The sequence below is a fragment of the Bison bison genome, unplaced genomic scaffold, assembly GCF_000754665.1.
Source record: "Bison bison bison isolate TAMUID 2011002044 unplaced genomic scaffold, Bison_UMD1.0 scf7180017864307, whole genome shotgun sequence".
Lineage (NCBI taxonomy): Eukaryota > Metazoa > Chordata > Mammalia > Artiodactyla > Bovidae > Bison > Bison bison.
Window position 1 is genome coordinate 11375636 of NW_011494879.1, and position 19350 is coordinate 11394985.

The window sequence follows — 19350 nt, forward strand, 5'->3', positions numbered from 1 at the left end:
GAAGACCCATTAGTAAAGACACTCGAAACATGCCAATAAATGCAGGGGAAGAAACTCTGAGGCATGTTGTCAGAAACGGACCTGACCGCTGAGTGGCCTCTGATGATGCACAAGAGTGGATGTGGGGCAGTTTCCAATCCCCTGAGCTTTTCCTGCTACTTTCTCAAATACCATCACAGAGTTTCACAAGAGGGACATGAAAATCATAAACACATACTCACCTAGCCTGATGGAAAACTCATAAAATCTCTTCAGTCTCACGACTAAAGGACACACTGCATTCCAAGCTTTTTCCTGAAGCTGAATGTCATTGGGATTTTGGATGGCCTGCCAAAACACGATGGAATTTTCTGCTTAAAAAGAAGCGGTAGGCTCCACGTCAAAATGACTTAAGATTGAGAAAGAATTTGAGTTAAAAAAAAAAAAAAAATTCCTGCTGTCTTTTGCTAATGTATACTGCCTAAATCAGTTCATGGAAGTATTGTCCAAGATGCTCAATTAGGATGGTGATTTTAGCACTTGAACATAATGCAAATGGCTCAACAATTAGACACCATGTCATTTGACTCACTTCTTGTATCTTCAATGCAAAAAAAAAAAAAGCATGTCTAATTGGAAGCAATTCAGATCTCCTCCATGACCATTTGATTCTTCTAAAGTAGAGCTAGTGCTCATTATGAAGTGCAGATTTTGTAGATGTTTTCCTTTCTCTATAATATGTATTACATTCCTGACAGTCTGAGATGGTACCTAAATTGCCTAAATTAAATGGTGACCCTTAAGTAGAAAAATAACCTCTTAATAGGCTGCTACTTTCTTTGAAATGCTGTTTTGCTTGGGTTTCAGCAGTTTGAGGATTATGATGCTAGCGGCATTTTATTGTTGTTGCTATGTCTTGTTTTTTTTTCAGAAAATGGTGATGGCAATGTGTGTGTGTGCTGATACTTCCACAAAGCTAATTATTTCAAACAAAAGGAGTGTGAGGTTTCTTGCCTTGAAGGCATGACAAACTCTCAAAAGCCACACTGCCATTTTTTTTGTTGTTTTGGTCACTGTTTTCTTTTTCCTGCACTTATTATTTTGATCTTACACGTCATTTCAGGATGACAGATGAGCAGGCTCCTTAAGGGAGGTTGTTTATGTCTCTTGATTGTGATAGTCATGAAACCTGCCAAAAATCATTACAAAATGTTGGAAAGTTCACATACACCCAGACTTCATGACTCATATTTCAACTACCGTTCACAGATTTCATGTTTCTCTTACACGAAGCAACATATTGACAAATTATTGTTTAAATGTAAGTCCCACAATTTCAAATGCATGTCAGAGGAGAGAATGGCTTGCACTTTACATGGTGCACAGCACTATGTGCTCAGATCAGTGGACTTGAATAAAAGGGACCATTCATACATTTTTAAGGACACATTACCCTCCTTGTTCTTCCTGGTATGCTAGGAAAAACTAGGGCTATTACTTAATCTTGCTGTGTGTGTGCGTGTGTGGGTTTCCCTTCTCCACCAAGGGCGTTGTCAGCTTAGTGTTATTATTGGCATACATCTCGGATCTCTGGCCCTGCGCCCTTGTACGCCTGCAGGTCTGCGAGGATGCTCTCGGAATCCTGGAGCACGGCGCTGATCTGGTTCCATATTTCCCTCTCTCCTTCTGTGGGCTGGGCATCTAGGCAGACAGGAAACCAAGAGACACAGAGGCTTGTGTTTATAAACAGCCTGGGAAGAGGCTCGGCATTCAATTCTACCCGCTAGACAATCCTATGTGACTCCTGCAGGCATGGTATTTCCTCTTTAACATAATAAGGTGCAAAGAAATGAAAACTAACAGAAGATCTGGCCATTACTGAGTTCAAAATAGTTACAAATATTTCACTCACATCTAACAAAGATTGTTGGAATCATTGTGCATGCGCAGTCGCTCCATTGTATCTGATTCTTTGAGATCTCATGGACTGTAGCCCACCCGGCTCCTCTGTCCATTTGATTTCCCAGGCAAGCATACTGGAGTGGGTTGGCATTTCCTTCTCCAGGGGATCTTCCTGACCCAGAGATCAAGCCCATGTCTCCTGCAGTGCAGGTGGATTCTTTACCACTGAGCCACCTAAGAAGCCCATGGAATCATTGTAGGCACCCCTTTATTTGTATAGATCACTTTTTTATTTTTTTTGCACACATACTATGTGTCAAGTGGTACACTGGGTGATAGAAAGAATAAACATTACCTTTTGGGATCCAATTCTAATATTTAATAGAAGCTATTGTGACTGAAAGTCTGTGAATCTGAGTCTAGATGGGAAAGTAGTCCCCCCCTTATATTTCCATACTAAAAAACACTTAAGATTTTCTGTAATTAATCCTTCAGAGCTATGGTATAGGTGTATCTTTGCAGAACATAGTGATGTAGAAAGCAGTGGAGTTCCTTTTTGAACATGAGCTCAAGAAGTGCAGAGAGTTCATTTTAAAGACTCCTGTACTGTTCATCTTTGGTCTTAACCATGAAACTTATCCACAAAAATAAGTAATGCATTTAAACTTAAATGCTGAAGAACAAATTCTAACAGTCACAGAGACATCCACTTAGTTCCTCAATGAATTCTGACTTGTTTACATTCCTGGAGCCAATGTATGTTCTTGCCTGCAGGAATATTTTGTGAGGGTTGGTGGGTGGAAGTTGAATGGTGGTAAATAGGGTTTTATTTATCTCACAATGCCTATAAAATAGGTTTCTTGCCTGGGCTAGTTAGGAAATTAATCTCCATCTAAAACAAAGGCATTGCTAATACAGGAAGAGGACAGATGTCATCTCCTAAAATCTGTTTTTAAAAATCCAAGTCCTAAGGACTGAGTTCTCCCAGCAGACTTCACTAATGAAAGGGTACCTGCATGCGTGCTCAGTCACTTCAGTCATGTCCCACTTTTTGCAACCCTATGGACTGTAGCCCGCCAGGCTCCTCTGTCTATGGGATTCTCCAGGCAAGAATCCTGGAGTGGGCTGCCATGCCTTCCTCCAGGGGAATCTTCCAAAGCAAGATTCAAACTCGCGTCTCCTGAATTACAGGCTCATTTTCTTCCATAATTGGTTAGGCTTATTGCAAGCCCTAGGCTTTTCCACTTTTCTCTGTCAGGGAACTGAGTCATCTTTTCTTCTAGCTATTAATTAAGCCCTCGGTGTTGACTACATAGTCCCTGGCTTCTGGGCCAGGTTGCTGTAAGAGTCTAGAGGACTCAAATCACAAGTGGCATAAACTTCGAGACAGAAAGTACCAGCTGGGAGAAGCCCTAATTTGTCTGTCTTGGTTTTCAAATGGGAAAAGGACCATGTAACCCTAAGGGACATGTGGTCTTGGCCCATATCCCTAAGTTCATAATTCACCCCAGTTTGATCCCCCAGCTAAAAGAACAGTCAGGACTAATAAGTGAGAATCTGATCCACAAGACTGTAAGACTCAGACCTTATTTGTCTCATTTGACACTGTATCTTCAGGATCTAACACAGTGCCTGGCACACAGTAATGGCAATAGAAAAATGGGCTGAATGATTGAAACATAGAGTCAAAGCTATGACTTTGCCAGTAGTCATGTACGGATGTGAGAGTTGGACCATAAAGCAGATTGAGTGTCAAAGAATTGAGGCTTTCAAATTGTGGTGTGGAGAAGACTCTTGAGAGCCCCTGGACTGCAAGAAGATCAAACCAGTTAATCCTAAAGAAAAATCAAACCTAAATATTCATTGGAAGGACCGACACTAAAGCTGAAGCACCAATACTTCGGCTATCTGATGCAAAGATACTGATGATAGGAAAGATTGAAGGCAAAAGGAGAGGGGGTGATTGAGGATGAGATGGTTAGGTAGCATCACTGACTCAGTGGACATGACTTTGAGCAAATTCTGGAAGATAGTGAAGGACATGGAGGCCTGGCTTGCTGCAGTCCATGAGGTCGCAAAGAATCAGACACAACTTAGCAACTGAACAGCAATTCATATTGTTTTGTGATGGTTTTCCTGTTCGTCTTTGAATACCAAGCTACCTGAAGATAGGGCCTGGCTGCTTGTCCTCCGGGCTCCCATATGCCCTGCCCATTGGAGAAACTTACTAAACGTGTCATGTCTGTCTCAATGGATAAACGATGAAATTGACCATATGACAGAGAACACGGGTGTTGAGAAGCGGTGAAAAATATAAAGATCTTACTACTCCAGATCCTCTCCTCTGTCTTGTCTCTTGAAATGGCTTTACCACTGTTGCATGTCTCACTATCACCATGAAGACAATATGCATTTACCTATAATCAGACTGGCTATTCACACTTTAGTTAATGTGTTTTTAAATCCTCCATCATTTATCTATGGCCTCAACGTTTCCTCAGTGTGGTTAACATATTAATAGAATATTTGATGAGTGCAAAACTGCATTAATGTTACTGTCCTAATTCTAAAGCTGTTATTTCACTTTCTGGAATAGTCCTTTGAGAGACTTTGGGGTCTGCACTTCTGGCATTCTCCAAATTGAGATTCAGTTGGTCACCATGCTTTTAAAATGTATTGTGTCTTCAGATGTCAAGGAGAGACATCTTGAAAAAGACCCAGAAGAATTAGTGATTGGAAAGGTTACTATTTAACCTATCAGCAACCTCCTAGAGCATTTGCTGAGTGAACAGGAACTCTGAATTAAGGCTTCTGTTTTTCTATTTTTAAAGCAAAGATTGATCTTAAGTCAAAGGTACATACACACATTAATAATAATGATGATGATGGAAATGGGTCTCTGTTTCCAGTTCTAGCCAGTGAATTGTTTAGTGATGTTTCTTCTAAGAATCACATTCTAAATTCTTAATCATCACCAGTTATTTCATCGAAATTGAGGAGAATGGTTACAGAAAGCTGGACTGTTCCTGTCTAACAATGAAGCTGTTAAAAGTGCCTGTGATTTACACAGGCAATTTCAGAAACTAACACTTCTAGGAGCCCTGGAACAAGCCTCTCCAGGCCTTTCTCCAGGCAGTGATTTAAACCCCTATTCTAGCTGTTGTGGAAAGAATGAAAATGTATCATGTGCCCTGTGACCTTGAATACATACATTTATTGTCAAGAATTTGCTGAATTCCAAGTGCCTAGAATTTTTAATGGAAAAAGCACCATCTTATCAATTAAGAAAGTTCAACAGTATTCATTTTGTTTATAGGGGACCTATTTATCCTCCTTTGACTCAATTTCCCAGTGACAGTGGATATTAACTGTCAGCATTTTAGAGTCACCGGGGTCAGGGGGAGGTTTCGTGCCGGACTGTGATATTTACTGAGAGCAGAATTCTCGGCATTCCACTGTGCCGATGCAAAGCAAGGTGGCCACCAGCTTTGTTTGTCAGAAAGGAACATCTTTGGTGAACATACCCCAGGGCACAGGCGGCAGGGCTCAACCCTGAGCAAGGCTGTCAAATCAAAGAGTTCTTATCTTTGTAAATCAGCCAAGGATGCACTCTGTCTCCACAAGCCCGGGGAACACACACACCTACCCCTAAAGACCTATTCAAGACTGTGTGGAAAAGCTGACAGAGAATCAAACAAATTAACTGAAGAAAATGTGAATGGAAGACAATTTATTTGGAGATGTCTTTGGCATTTCATCAGTAGGATACATCCCTATCTCTGCACCCACCAGCTGTTGTATAAACACCAAAGAAATGTAGAGCAGGAAGGGTTTGCCAAACCATAAATTAAATCCATAGCTCTCCTTCTCCACCCACTTCCTCATTTCACCCTTCACCCCTTCAGGATAAACTAGGAAGCGTAATAACTATTTAATATTAACATTATGTGTGTGTGTGTGTGTGTGTGAGTCTTTCAGTCAGGTCAATGCTTTAAGACCCTGTGGACTGTAACCCACCAGGCTCCTCTGTCCGTGGGATTCTCCAGGCAAGAACACTGATGTGATGTGGGTTGCCATTCCCTTCTCCAGGGGATTTTTCTGACCCAGGGATCGAACCTGGGTCTCCTGCATTGCAGGCAGATTCTTTACCATCTGAGCCACCAAGGAAGCCCTGATATGAACATTGGGGGATGTAAAAATGGAAACGATTTATAGCACGATACTAACTGCTTACAAAAAACAATCTAAAATTGCAAAGGTCTGTCAGAAGATGTAAGTGTGATGGGACTGACATATTTATTTGTACAGGAACATCAGTCATCCTATGCCAGACCCTTTCCCAAGGGACAGTCAGATGAGGGACTGCAAAAAGCAGCGAGGTTTAAGGCATTTGAAGGCTTGTTTATTTCATTCACATGCTGAGGCATCCCTGTGATGTCATGGAGGGAAGAGAGCTCCAGGGATGTAATTTTTGAAGAACCAGATCCTATCATAAGTTTTCACTCACTAAATATGAGACCTCAGGGCAAGCCAATTAATCTCTTGGTCTCAGATGAATTCTTGGTAGAGGGAGGGGAGCTAGCAAGAACCTCGTCTCCTCCCTATATGGTCCTGTGGGGGTCTGTGACGTGTAGGATCATAAAGAGGATGTTGACAGCTGAAAAGCACTTAAAAAGTGAAAGTGCTAGAAACTGAAAGAATCTTTCTGAATGAATCCCTGCCCTGGCATAAACAAATTGCTTCCCAGGTCTGCTCTGTTCCTTTGCTTTTTGTTTGTTTTGCTTTCATTTGTAAAGTGACCAAAAACATCCTTTATTTTCCTCCTTTCCCTTTCCAAGATTATCTAGCCCCCTATGCACAACCGCAGCAGATGTGAGCATACCAGAGAGGGGGAGATGAAAGAAGAGATCAGTAGTAGTAAGTATTCTGCATCACCCAAAGAAATTCCAGCTGTTTGCATAATCTGATATGCACCCACACCCTTGCTTTAAAGAGTAGGAGACTGTAGTTGTAACAAGTCAAAATACACAGAGCCTTTCTGGAAGTACCATGGCTTGGGAGCTTTAGAATTTCCCTCTTGACTAACCCCATCAACCACCATTATGGTTTTTGGCATCTCTATTATGCTCATAAAGGTGGATTTTTCTTATAAGAAAATCACTTTTCGGTTACTATAGCCTAAGAAACGTATGTTCATCCCAGCCTAGAACCTGTACTTCTTTTGGCTAGTCCATCACTTTCTCTTTGTTCTAGCTATCACAGATTTCTTCTCTGCTACCTGTACTATTGGCTCTTCATTGTGCTTGCATCTGATCTCCCCAATAGTTACATACTCCTTGAAAAAGAGTCTGTGCTCTTCTAATGTTCCTATATTTATGTACTTTATGTCATTCCCCCTCATGCCCCTCTGCTCCACTAAGACCCGACCCCCACTTCTGCTGGTCCTGCCTGAAGCTAGGATACAGAAGATGCTCTGCAGATAGTTACTGAATTAGCATCAATGAAGAAGCCAAGGTTCCTAAGCTTATGCTTCATGCCCAGGTCTATGTCAGATATTGAATAGGTCACACATGACATAAGCATAAGATGCCATCTAAATCTTTTCCACAGAGAAGTTCTTTAGGCTAAAGTGAAATAATACCAAAGAGACCTAGCTATGTCAGAAGGAATGGAGAACACTGAAAAATATGTCAGTAAATATAAAAGATCTATTAAGATTACAAAAATAAACACACAGAGACTATTCAAGAGTTTAAAGTTTAAAATAAAGACATTGCAATGAGTTTATAACATATGTACACAGAAGTAAAACATGTAACAATAGCACAAAGAGTGAGTGGAAGGGTGGTGATTGGAAGTCTACTGTGACAAGTTTCTTAAATTCTTCATGAAGTAAACAATGCATTTTGAAGACAGATGGCAGTAAGTTAAAGGTGTATATAATAATCTCTAAAGTAAGAACCAAGAAGCACAACTAAAAAGTCAGCAGAAAGGACACAAAAGAATACTAAAAATTATTTGGTTCACTTAAAAGACAGAAAGACACTGAGAAACAAAGAGGAAAAAGATAACGAATGGAAACCACACCAAGATACAGAAATACAAACGTTAATTAAATGCACATACAATAATTAAAAGTAAATGGACTAGACATACCAATTAAAAGGCTGATATTTTCAGCTTGGATGAAAAAGCTTGGGGCAACTACATATTGTTTATAAGAAACACGCTATAAAGAAAAGCAGACAAAATAGGGAAATACATACTGCTGCAAATACTGAGGGTAAGAAAACTGTTATAGTCAAAATATGAGATGAGTAAAGGTAGATTCAACAAAAGATATGTCAGATTTCTAAAAACTATGAAATATTTCTGAGTGAAATTAAAGAATATCTAAACAAACGGAAAGACTATATGCATAGGTGAGACAAATTAATATTGCCTAGAAGTCAATTACCTCCAAACTGATTTATTGATTTACGTAATTATAATCAGTATCCCAGCAAGGTTTTTTGTGGACATTAAAAGCTAGTTTTGAAGGATACATAAAATTATACAGAGAAGTAAAGGTGCCAGAATAGTCAGAACATCTGGAGAAAGAGCAAAGTTGAAGCACTTGCTTTTCCTGACTTCCTAACTTATTAGTTGCTATGTTTTGGCATTAATTGGTGAAATGGATCAAGAAGCAATGAGAGAGAAGAAAAGGTCCCTAAGTAGCCCCACACGTATTATAAATAGTAACAAATTTATGGTAAGAGCATTAAAGCAATGCCATCTGTGCTAGAATAATTTTGTATCACATGAAAAAAGAAATAAATCCAATATCTCTTTCATAACATATGCAAAAACTTGCTAAGATTGATCATTGACTTAAAGGTAAAGCTTTAAATTCTAAAGCGTTCCTAGGGAAATGTAGTTGAGTATGTTTATGACCATGGAATAGGCATGATTTCTTAAAGAAGATACAGAATGCACTTACTGAAAAAGGAAGAAAATGATGAATCACACTTCATCAAAATATAACATTTCTGTTCATGGAAAGAAAGTAGTCATGGGATGAAAAAACAATAAAAAGACGGTAAGTGACTGTAGAAATTTGAGCATAGACTGTAGAACCTACTACAAAGGTCAAACAAATTTAAATCAGATCTACACAACTGGAAAACCTAAGGACAGATGTGTCTAATTTTGTATTAAATTTTGACCCAGCTTAATTATATCTATTTGACCCAGTTCAATTATATTCCATCACTGACTTCAAAAAGAATATTCAATACTCAAAGCAGAGGTGCCACATGCATTTAAGCTTGTTACACCCTGTTCAGCTTGCCTTCCTCCCTTTACTGCTGACTCCCTCCTTAACTCTTTGCAATCCAACCTCTGTATTTAAAGCAATAAATCCTGAATCTGTTAGGCAGCTAACTGCCCAACTCATCATCCCCTTTTCAAGCCTTCTTGACTACTCTCAGCATCTGAATCTATTTACATTCCCTCCTTCTTGAAAGTCTGTGTCTTCTGGCTGTTTTATCTAGCCTGTTCTATCCTGTTTCTTCACATGGCCAGCATCTGTTACTTGGGCTCATTCAGTCTCTTAACTCAGCACAAGCTGATGGCTGGGTCACCAAAGTGGGTGAGGCCCAAGCCCTGCCATCAGGAATCTCAATTAAGTTGCCCAGCTTCTCCCTCAATGTAGCCTCTCTCCTACTCAAGCTCCCTTTAAACACAAGCAGGCCTGAAGTTCTCATCCACTCAGCTCTTAATCTTCTGTAGTTTTCCTTCAGGGATTTCAACTATTCTCTTTGGAAAAGTCTTCTGAAAGTGAAGGTGTTAATTGCTCAGTTATGTCCGATCTTTGCAACCCCATGGACTGTAAGTAGCCCACCAGGCATCTCTGTCCATGGAACTCCCCAGGCAAGAATGCTGGAGTGGGTAGCCTTTCCCTTCTCCAGTGAACCTTCCCAATCCAGAAAATGAACCCAGGTCTTCTAGGTCTTCTGAAAAAAATACACATTGTTTTAAGTCCATTCCAAATTCCACCTTTGCAAGAAAACTGCTCTAATTCCTCCTGAGGTCATCCATTTCTTGAAACCAGAAGTTTCTCCCTCTATTCTCAGGCCGCACCATGCCTCTTCTAAGCCCCTTATTTTATTTTATCTTTGAACTGTCTGCCTATATTGTCCTCCACACCAGCTTGGGGCTTCATTAGGCAATGGCTGCTCTTGTTAGTTCTGTCTCCCTGATGTCACCAGGCTTACACGGATGCTCATGACCATACTCAACATACTATTGCCATAATAAACTGAAATCTACATACTCAAGGAAAAATTATGACCTCAGCCCATCTTCCCCACCCTTCCAGTCCATCATCCTTCTTTCTTGAAAGCCAGCTTTAGGAAATAAGATTTGAAGAATCAAGAAATGAAAACAATTTTTTTTTTTTTTTTTGAGACATCTCATCTCCCTCTCTAATTAGGCAGAAGATGATGGCTGTATTACTTCCTGGAAGCTGCCTATGATGAGCACTTAAGGGAATCAAAGCAAAGGGAGGAAGAAGGCCAAAGACATCTATACACCCACCTCAATTCCCCAATCATTCCCTGTGTGACTTCAGCCCAGTGACTCATCTTCTCAGACTCAGTGAAACAATGTTAATCTTCTCTTTGGTAGTAAGGGGGATATAAACAGGATTTTGTACATGTCTATAAATTTATAGTTTTATATTTTCCTTAAATACTTTAGTTCTAGTCCTAGTAATAGGCCACCAGACATGAAAATCCAGTCTACATTTCCCCTTCCTGAAGAAATTAGAGCATATCTATAAGTGGAGTTTTGATACTATAAGTCATTATCAAAATTGAAAATATTGAAATGTTTTCTTCGGCCACCATGATCTTTCTTTAAATAACATATTAAGAAAATGGCCAAACTACAAGACTGAGTAGGTCAGAGTCCTTGGGTTGTAGGAGAGAGGAAGAGAGGCCCCTTTGCAATGTTGCTGGGGAAGGGGATGCCCTGAGATCTTGCCTCAGAATTCTGGTGCTTCAGAGAACACCAGCTGAAAACTAATGCTTTAAATTCCTGTATTTTACTTTTATCACTTTAAAGGGTTTTCATATTAGACTTGACAAAGAACTCAATATTATTCTTTGTGGAAGCATGGGAAGGCCAAAGTTCAAGAACAGCTACATAGGCAAATGGGGCCACTGAATTCTGAGTGACATTGTGAGAAGCATGTACACATGCATGTGGAGTTTTGAACTTCCAAAAAAGTAAAGCATGAAACTCCCTTAGCTGTTTATATGCCCCTGAAGTTGTGAGTGAACGCTGTTTTACCACTATTTTGGCCTTTGTGCACGCTGAATGAAACAGTGTAAAATACATATGACAAGAAGTGGAAAGGACCAATTAAAGATGCAAGTAGTAAAATTAGAGTGTTGGAATAATAGCTAGTTCATTCTGCAACAATTTTAAAAATTATTAATAAATCTTCCTGTAATAACAAAGATATGTATATTATAGAAGAGTAGCAAAAGTCACACCAGTTTAAAAAAAAAAAATCTTTTTGAAGTATCATATCAATCTGGCTCTTGAGTTCCTAGGTGCCCTCCTTACTAAACTGAACCAAACCCAGCATAGCCCAACCAAACCCAAACAAACCCAGCCAAAACCAACTAAACCCAACCAAATTCAACCACGCCCAAACAAACCCAGCCAAACCAAATTAAGTCCAGCCAAACCCAGTCAAATCCCACCAAACCCAACCAAGCCTAACCAAACCAAATCAAACTCAGCCAAACCCAGACAAGCTCAGCCAAACACAACCAAACCCAGCCAAACCTAGCTCAACTCAACCATAACCAACCACACCCAATCAAATCCAGCCAAACTTAGCAAAATAACAAGAACAATAACAAACTGAGTTAAATCACAAGTGAGATCTCTTTAATTGAATATAACTTGCATTAAAAATTTTTTTCAGAATGTATGAGTTTTGGGAATACTTTTCCTTTTTAAGTAGGTATTTAGGCATAACAAAGATTTTAAAAAGATAGCTCCAGAGATCTTTCATAGTTTGGTTTGCTGTGTCTTAGAAAGTTATTCTAGCATTTACTTAGAAAATCTCTGTTAGAAGGTTTAATATATATGCAAGGAAGTTTCAACTTATTTTTAATATGAATACAATACTTGAAACTATAGTTTAAAGCAGATTAAGGTTTGCAACAGATGATGACTACTGGGACAAAGGACATTTAACTGTGCTTGGTATTGTGGAATTGCAATTCAAAAGGAGGAGACCACAAGAATAAGTATAGATACATGAGATCAGTTGCTTAAAATGAATGTGTCACTCATTGATAAACATATTCAAACATGAACAATGTAAGAAAGAATCTCTGTATGTATTCAGTCATGATTCATAAGCCGTTTTCCCTAATTTAAAGTTTTTGATTTAAAAAAATCTTTCAAATGAAAGCTACATCTCAAAATTCTGAAACAGTTCTGTATTATCGAATAATACACAAAGAGCAGACAGAGATTACTCAAAACTACAAAACCTCTAAGTCTCATTTCTGCTATCTATCGCTTTTTCTTTTACATCTAGTGATATTTGTTTTATATTAATCTGTGTAAATTACTATGTATACTATTTTTCTTTGGATTATGACATAATAATTCATGAAAATTATTAGGAAAATACATGATGATGATTGATGTTAGGCTTACAATAACTGCTTCTAAAATCAAAGAAAAGCATAAGCATATTAAAAAGATATTTTTTGTTTTTTAAAAAAAAATAATATATGAAAAGAAAGGAGGAAATGGTCTTTGAAGACTCAGAGAAATGTAGAGAGACATTTGGATGTGGTTTAAGAATTACATAACAATCTTTATAACTCCCCTATCAACAAACTATAAAGAAAGTGAAGCTTTTTCATCATAATCTTTTAATTTTTGGAACTTACTTTCAAAATCCAGGAAAAAATGTGGGTAGTTTTCAATTTCCCTGGTAAGGACTTTGAGCAGGTTTCCCATCCCAGCAAGCCTAGGAGAGGGAACACAAAACCAAACACCATTAGCAGTATAAAAAACATACTTTTTAAAAGCTTAGATATTTTTGAATGATTTGCATAAATACCATTGAACCCCTATAACTACATCAGAAGACCTAATAGAAAGCATTTTTATGCTAGGTGACAAGTGATAACTTAGCAATGAGTTATTGTTCAAAGAATTGGGTAATGGTCATAGGAGGCAGAGTTCAGGTGTATTCTAGAATTTTTTTTTTCCCCTTTCCCTTTCACTAATCCCCAGAATCCTTACAGTTAATATTTAATCCTTGCTTGATTTCTGTCCCATTGGTGTGGGAACATACTATGTCAATGGAAGCAGAATAGTGAGGGCATTATTAAATTACCTATCCAGAAAGGTAAATTTCTCAAAGTTCCCAAGGAAAAGAGTTTAGAAAACAGATTTACACTCCCAGGAATCCCTTTTAGCCTGTACAAGAGGTCCTGTTTCCCAGGTAAGTCAGAGGTTCCTGCGATTTGACATTTCAATAGTTATGAGATTAGTACTTCATGAGTGTAAAAATGAAAAGGTATAACATCCAAAAAGTTATTCTCAATGAAACTGCAGCCTGAGGCATTGGCAACGGTGAATCCACCCTACAGAGAAATACAAATCTGTGACATATCTGCAACCCCAAGCTGAAAGAATAGGGAAATGTAGTCATTATTGATGACAGAGGATGAGAGGGTTGGATGGCATCATTGACTCAATGGACATGAGTTTGAGCAAACTCTGGGAGATGGTGAAGGACAGGGAAGCCTGGCATGCTGCAGTCTATGGGGTCACAGTCAGACACAACCTAGCGACTGAACTGAACTGATTTAAATAAATAGCAACGTGTCTATTGCTCTCAGCTCTAGTCATTAAAACTTCTTCTTCAGGAGGCCATTCTATGTGAATGAATGAATGCCTTCATTCATTTTACATATATCTATGGAGCTGCGAAGAAAGCTGAGCACCGAAGAATTGATGCTTTTGAACTGTGGTGTTGGAGAAGACTCTTGAGAGTCCCTTGGACTGCAAGGAGATCCAACCAGTCCATTCTGAAGGAGATCAGCCCTGGGTGTTCTTTGGAAGGAATGATGCTAAAGCTGAAACTCCAGTACTTTGGCCACCTCATGGGAAGAGTTGACCCATTGGAAAAGACTCTGATGCTGGGAGGGATTGGGGGCAGGACGAGAAGGGGAGGACAGAGATGAGATGGCTGAATGGCATCACTGACTCAATGGACATGAGTCTGGGTGAACTCCGGGAGTTGGTGATGGACAGGGAGGCCTGGCGTGCTGCGATTCATGGGGTCACAAAGAGTTGGACACGACTGAGCAACTGAACTGAACTGATGGAGCTGCGATCTCATGCTGGGTGCTGAAGGCATTCCTCTAATTCGTGACTCAGACACCTCAGCTTGTGAGGGATAATGGAGCTCAGGGCTGTAATTTTCTATGCACATGGCTCCTGATAGTGTTTATGTTGCTGTAGGAATTAACAACAACAAAAATGCCATTGTAAGAAAGATGTGGTGAAAGGAGAATAAACAAAAATAAAAATACATAACAAGCAGTTCTCTTGAGTGCAGCTGGTGGTATAATATAGTCTCCATACTCCTCCCTCTGAGAGAATACTCACATTCACTTAGAGATATCACCCAAAGTCACCCATGTCACTAATGTGAAGCTAGAAGAACTTAGGAAGGACTGCTTGCAATCCTACCTGTTTCTTGTTAGCTCTGTTATCCAAGGCAAGGCACTGACTCTCTAAGCCTGTTTTCTCATCTATAAAAAGAGTTTTTGAAATGTATCTATTTCATCAATTCATGGATATTAATGAGGTTAAAGATATAAAATGCCTAGCACAGTGCTTCTAAGAAGTGCTCAAGAAACAATATGTGATAATTACCACTGTCATCATTATGATGATTATCTTAACGCCTTCAAATACTTACTCAGAATTCTCCTATGGAAGACAAATCAGAGAGGCGTTATGTGGCTCTAGGGAAGAGAACTAGAACCAATGAGGGAATAATGAGGAAGATCTTCATTCAATGTTGTGAAAACATTTCTCACCATTAGGGTTGTCAGACTACTGGGTGATTTGCCCTGTGAAATAGTGAGTTTCCTGTCACTGGTGGTGGTGAAGTAGAAATTAAAAATATTGTGAAAATGAGTTGGGCGGAAGATTGGGAAGTATATATACTTCTTCAACCTTGCCGATCTTGAAGTATATGAATATTTGGGCATGCGTGTGTGTGTGCTAAGTCGCTTCAGTTATGTCCGTCTCTGTGCAACCCTGTGGACTGTAGCCCGCCAGGCTCCTCTGTCCATGGGATTCTCCAGGCAAGAATACTGGAGAGGGGTGCCATGTCCTCCTCCAGGGGATCGAACTTGTGTCTCTTGCATTGACAGGCAGGTTCTTTATCACTAGCGTCACCTGGGCATCTGTGCACGAGCACACAGACACAGAGTAGGAGGCAAACTCCATGCTCGTCTTGTCCAAAAGAATATTCCCTCTTTTATGTTCTTTCTGTCACTGTTTAATTTTTCCTCCCTTGTCTTGATTTGTGTTTCCTTTTAAGATATTTTTGAGCAAAGCCCTGTGTGAGACAGGTTCTGCCAAATTGAAACTCACAACTAGTGTAGTCCATCCTTATCACTGGGCAGTATTCACAAACCCTCCTGGGTTTCTAGGAAACAATGTGTTTCCAATTTAATGAACAATTCCAACTCAGACCCCAAGGCAAATCTTGCAGGAAGATGATTCTACTGTTTAGTAGCAGCCCCGACTTGCATATAAAATGCCTTAATGGAAGTTAAATATTCTTAATTTCCCTAGTTTTGTGCTATTAACATGTCACAAGAGACCTGAATGAGTTTAGCTTCCTCCTAAAAGTCTGCCTTGTGTAGGATTTTACTGTCAGAGTTCCTGGGTGGGAAATACGTTAAGCCTTTAAAATTAGTAACAGACTGAAACACACATGGAAATACATCCAAATATTAGCCGGCTGCAGAGTGCTATCTGTTCAGAAGGTTACTTAGGCTGGTTGGCTGATGTGGTCAAATATCTTGAGACGTGATTCTAACAACAGCCAAGGTCAGTTAACTGGAATTATTCTAGATTTCTAGATGTTGACATCTCAAACAGGAACTGTCTGGAATGATAAATTGTGGGAACTTATGTAGTGTTATGGAACCTAGAAAACACGCATTTCAATACAAACTTCTTGAACAGATACAGAAATAGTTCACCTCTTTCATGGCAAAAAAAAAAAAAAAAATGTTCCCTTCCAAGGGGACAAGAACATGCACATTTTATTGAGTGCCCATGGTGTGCCTGGCACTGTGCTTGGAGCTTTCACACACTTAAATTCACTAAAACCTTACACCAACTCTTTGGGTAGCTACAACTGTCTTCATTTGTTGGAAGAAAAAGAGGTTCAGGTGGTTAAGTATATTTCTAAAGATGACAGGAGAGTAAAAGATGGAATCACATTTGAACTTGAGGGTCTGGGAACCCAATGTTCACATTCTTTTCCCCACAAGAAGGAACCTGGGGCTTCAGACCCCTAGCAGGTCCCTGGCTGAGAACACTGAGAGTCCATGGTCTGCAGAAAGTGTCTGCAGGATAATACAGTACTGTAGGTCTATGCTCCTTTTTCTGGGGACAGAGTCTACAGTTTCTGTTAAGATTCCAAAGCAGCCTATTTCTCACTAGTATTGCTCCACGTACAGGGAAAAACATACTTCTTGAGGAATTCATGCTTTCTTTAGGAAACCATGTCGGGGTGGAGTCTTCCAGAAAAGTTGGCTTCATAGAAGAAGTGAACTCCATCCAGGCATGAAGGACCCTGGGAATCTGTAATGGCACAGAGGAGGCCCCCAGCTGGGGAATGAGGGGTGAGAACAGAACAGCAGACACAATTTGGGTGACTTCCCCAAACAGAAGGCTTATTCCTCAAGGTTTATTTACTTAATACAATTTTGAAATGGATCCTTTCACTTTTTTTTTTGCAAATTGAAGGAGGGCGTTTCTCTAGTCCCGGTAGGAGCGTTAACAGTGTCTGTAAAGACAGCCTGCGTGTCTCTGCCAAGGGAGGCGCTCATGTCTCAGTGGTGATGATTTGGGATGTATACTGGTGTTTTCTATGACTACCTTCTTGGCTCTTAGCTTAAAACCACTTCCATGGGAGTTGGCTCATAGGCTGCTCAGTAGAAAATGATGATTTTCCTAAAGAAGTCGTCTTCTGCTAACACTTCAGTTGCAAAAATGAGAAGAGAAGCAAAACATGCACACAGACACCACACATACACACACACACGTGCAATTATTTTTTTGTCCTAGTTATAACTCTGCTCTTGTTTGGAAGAAAAAAATAAATAAACAATAGGATTAACTGTATTTCCAGAGTGTAAAACCAAATAAAATCAACCACAGGTGATTTTTTAAAAAAATAGGGCCATCTCTGGTGAGGAAATTTGTTTTCTAGAAGTAAGACATAGCAAAACTCAAGGGCAGGGCATGGGCATTGTGAATTCTGACTTTTGCCTGTGTACACCAACATTTCAATGCCTGATTTTCATGATTAGAGAACAAGCACTTAGAAAATTTCTTTTGTAGCTACAACTATTGCAAAGGAGTATTTCTAAGCCAATACCACCTTTCATCAATAAAGAACAGAAAGTGAGAAAAAACAGAGAAACAGCCCTACATGGTTTTATTTGCTAGTATTTTTCTTAAGGTCTAAGATGGTAAAGACTCAATGCCTCTACTAGAGAGATGGGTTTTCTTAGCATTTTGAGTGAGACAATAGCTTCCAGCAGCTACAAATTTTTCAGCATCCCTGGTACAAAAATTTAAGAAATCAAAGACTTAGATTCTTTTACCTATAACTCCATAGTTTGGAGATTAAGTTCTGTTGAGCCTAATATTTTTCTGTAACATAATTATTAATATATAGTGAAAGTGAAAGTATTAGTTGCTCAGTCATGTCTGACTCTTTGCGACCCCATGACCTGTAGGCCACCATGTGCTTCTGTCCATGGGATTCTTCAGGTAAGAATATTGGAGTGAGTTGCCATGTCCTCCTCCAGGAGATCTTCCCAACCCAGGGATAGAACCCAAGTCTTCTGCATTATAGGCAGATTCTTTACCAGTCTGAACCAACATAAGCCCCAGACAAATCACAAATACACAATGACATTTATTTATATAACATCATATCTTTGTCAAAGATGTTTCTGGACTCATTTATTCTCAACATGAACACGTGTCAAAAGCAGGGAAGGTGATATTGGACCCATTTTACAGACAAGAACTTGTGGATCAGGTACAATAAATGTCCTTTTCAGTCATCCAGATGGAAGTCCCAAACGTCATCAGAACACATTCCACATTAGAACTGGGGCCACCTTTTTAAAGCTCTTGTTTAAGAAGCAGTACTTGCCCCAGGACATTAGTTCAAAGAAGGTTCAGAAGACAGGTTTCCTGACTGTCACTCTCTTGCTCTGTCCACTAATGCAAAAAGTAAATGGGACATCAAGTTCCTTTTTTTAAAGACATTAAAATATAAGGTGCAATGTGTCACTGCCCCTGGAGAGTTTCTGCTCCACGGAAGTAGGGTCTCCCCAGAACATGCTAAACAGCTACTAAACAAGGACATCTCCACCGGTGATTCATTGCATTGGACACACTTCTCTCCTTCCTTGCCTCAGTTCAGTTCAGTTCAGTTCAGTCACTCAGTCGTGTCCGACTCTTTGCGACCCCATGAATCTCAGCATGCCAGGCCTCCCTGTCCATCACCAACTCCCGGAGTGCACCCAGACTCACGTCCATCGAGTCAGTGATTCCATCCAGCCATCTCATCCTCTGTCGTCCCCTTCTCCTCCTGCCCCCGATCCCTCCCAGCATCAGAGTCTTTTCCAATGAATCAACTCTTTGCATGAGGTGGCCAAAGATTATCCTAATTCAGACCCCCAGCAGAGCTTGTCTGCACCCTACAGAGAGCCCCCAGACTGATCCTCTTAATTCCAGTCTTATCTCTCACCCATTCATTTCCAGCTTTCTAAACACAAATCTGACAGTGTTCCTTCCTTGCTTAATATACTTCCAAGACTCTGCAGGACCCGCAGGATACAAGGCATGCAAATGGGTGCATTGGGTCCAGAAAACCTGGCCCCCAGCCTCTGCCGGCTCCTCTGTCTCCTCTCTTCCTCTGGGCCAGTGGGCCCAGCACTCATCACACCCTGCACTTCTCAAAAGCAGCCTGCCTTTGTTGCCTCAGGGCCCTTGCTCACATTGCTCCTTCTGTTTACAATTAGAATGACAGCTAACATTTTAAAATGATCTGCAGGCCATAGCAATGAGAGCTTTTCATGTATTATCATATTTTAATTTTCACAACCACCA

General features: G+C 39.9%; 1 protein-coding gene across 5 annotated transcripts in view; it reads right to left on the reverse strand.

The window, feature by feature from the left end:
* Positions 1–19350, reverse strand: part of FAM49A (family with sequence similarity 49, member A) — a 103381-nt gene that overhangs the window by 15111 nt on the left and 68920 nt on the right. For all 5 annotated transcript variants that reach the window (XM_010852099.1, XM_010852094.1, XM_010852097.1 and 2 more), the window contains exons 3-5: positions 12846–12925; positions 1559–1680; positions 222–327 (exon numbers count right to left, since the gene is read on the reverse strand). In XM_010852099.1, the coding sequence (XP_010850401.1) occupies positions 222–327; positions 1559–1680; positions 12846–12915 (298 nt within the window). In that variant the 5' untranslated portion in view covers positions 12916–12925. The remainder of the gene's footprint in view (positions 1–221; positions 328–1558; positions 1681–12845; positions 12926–19350) is intronic.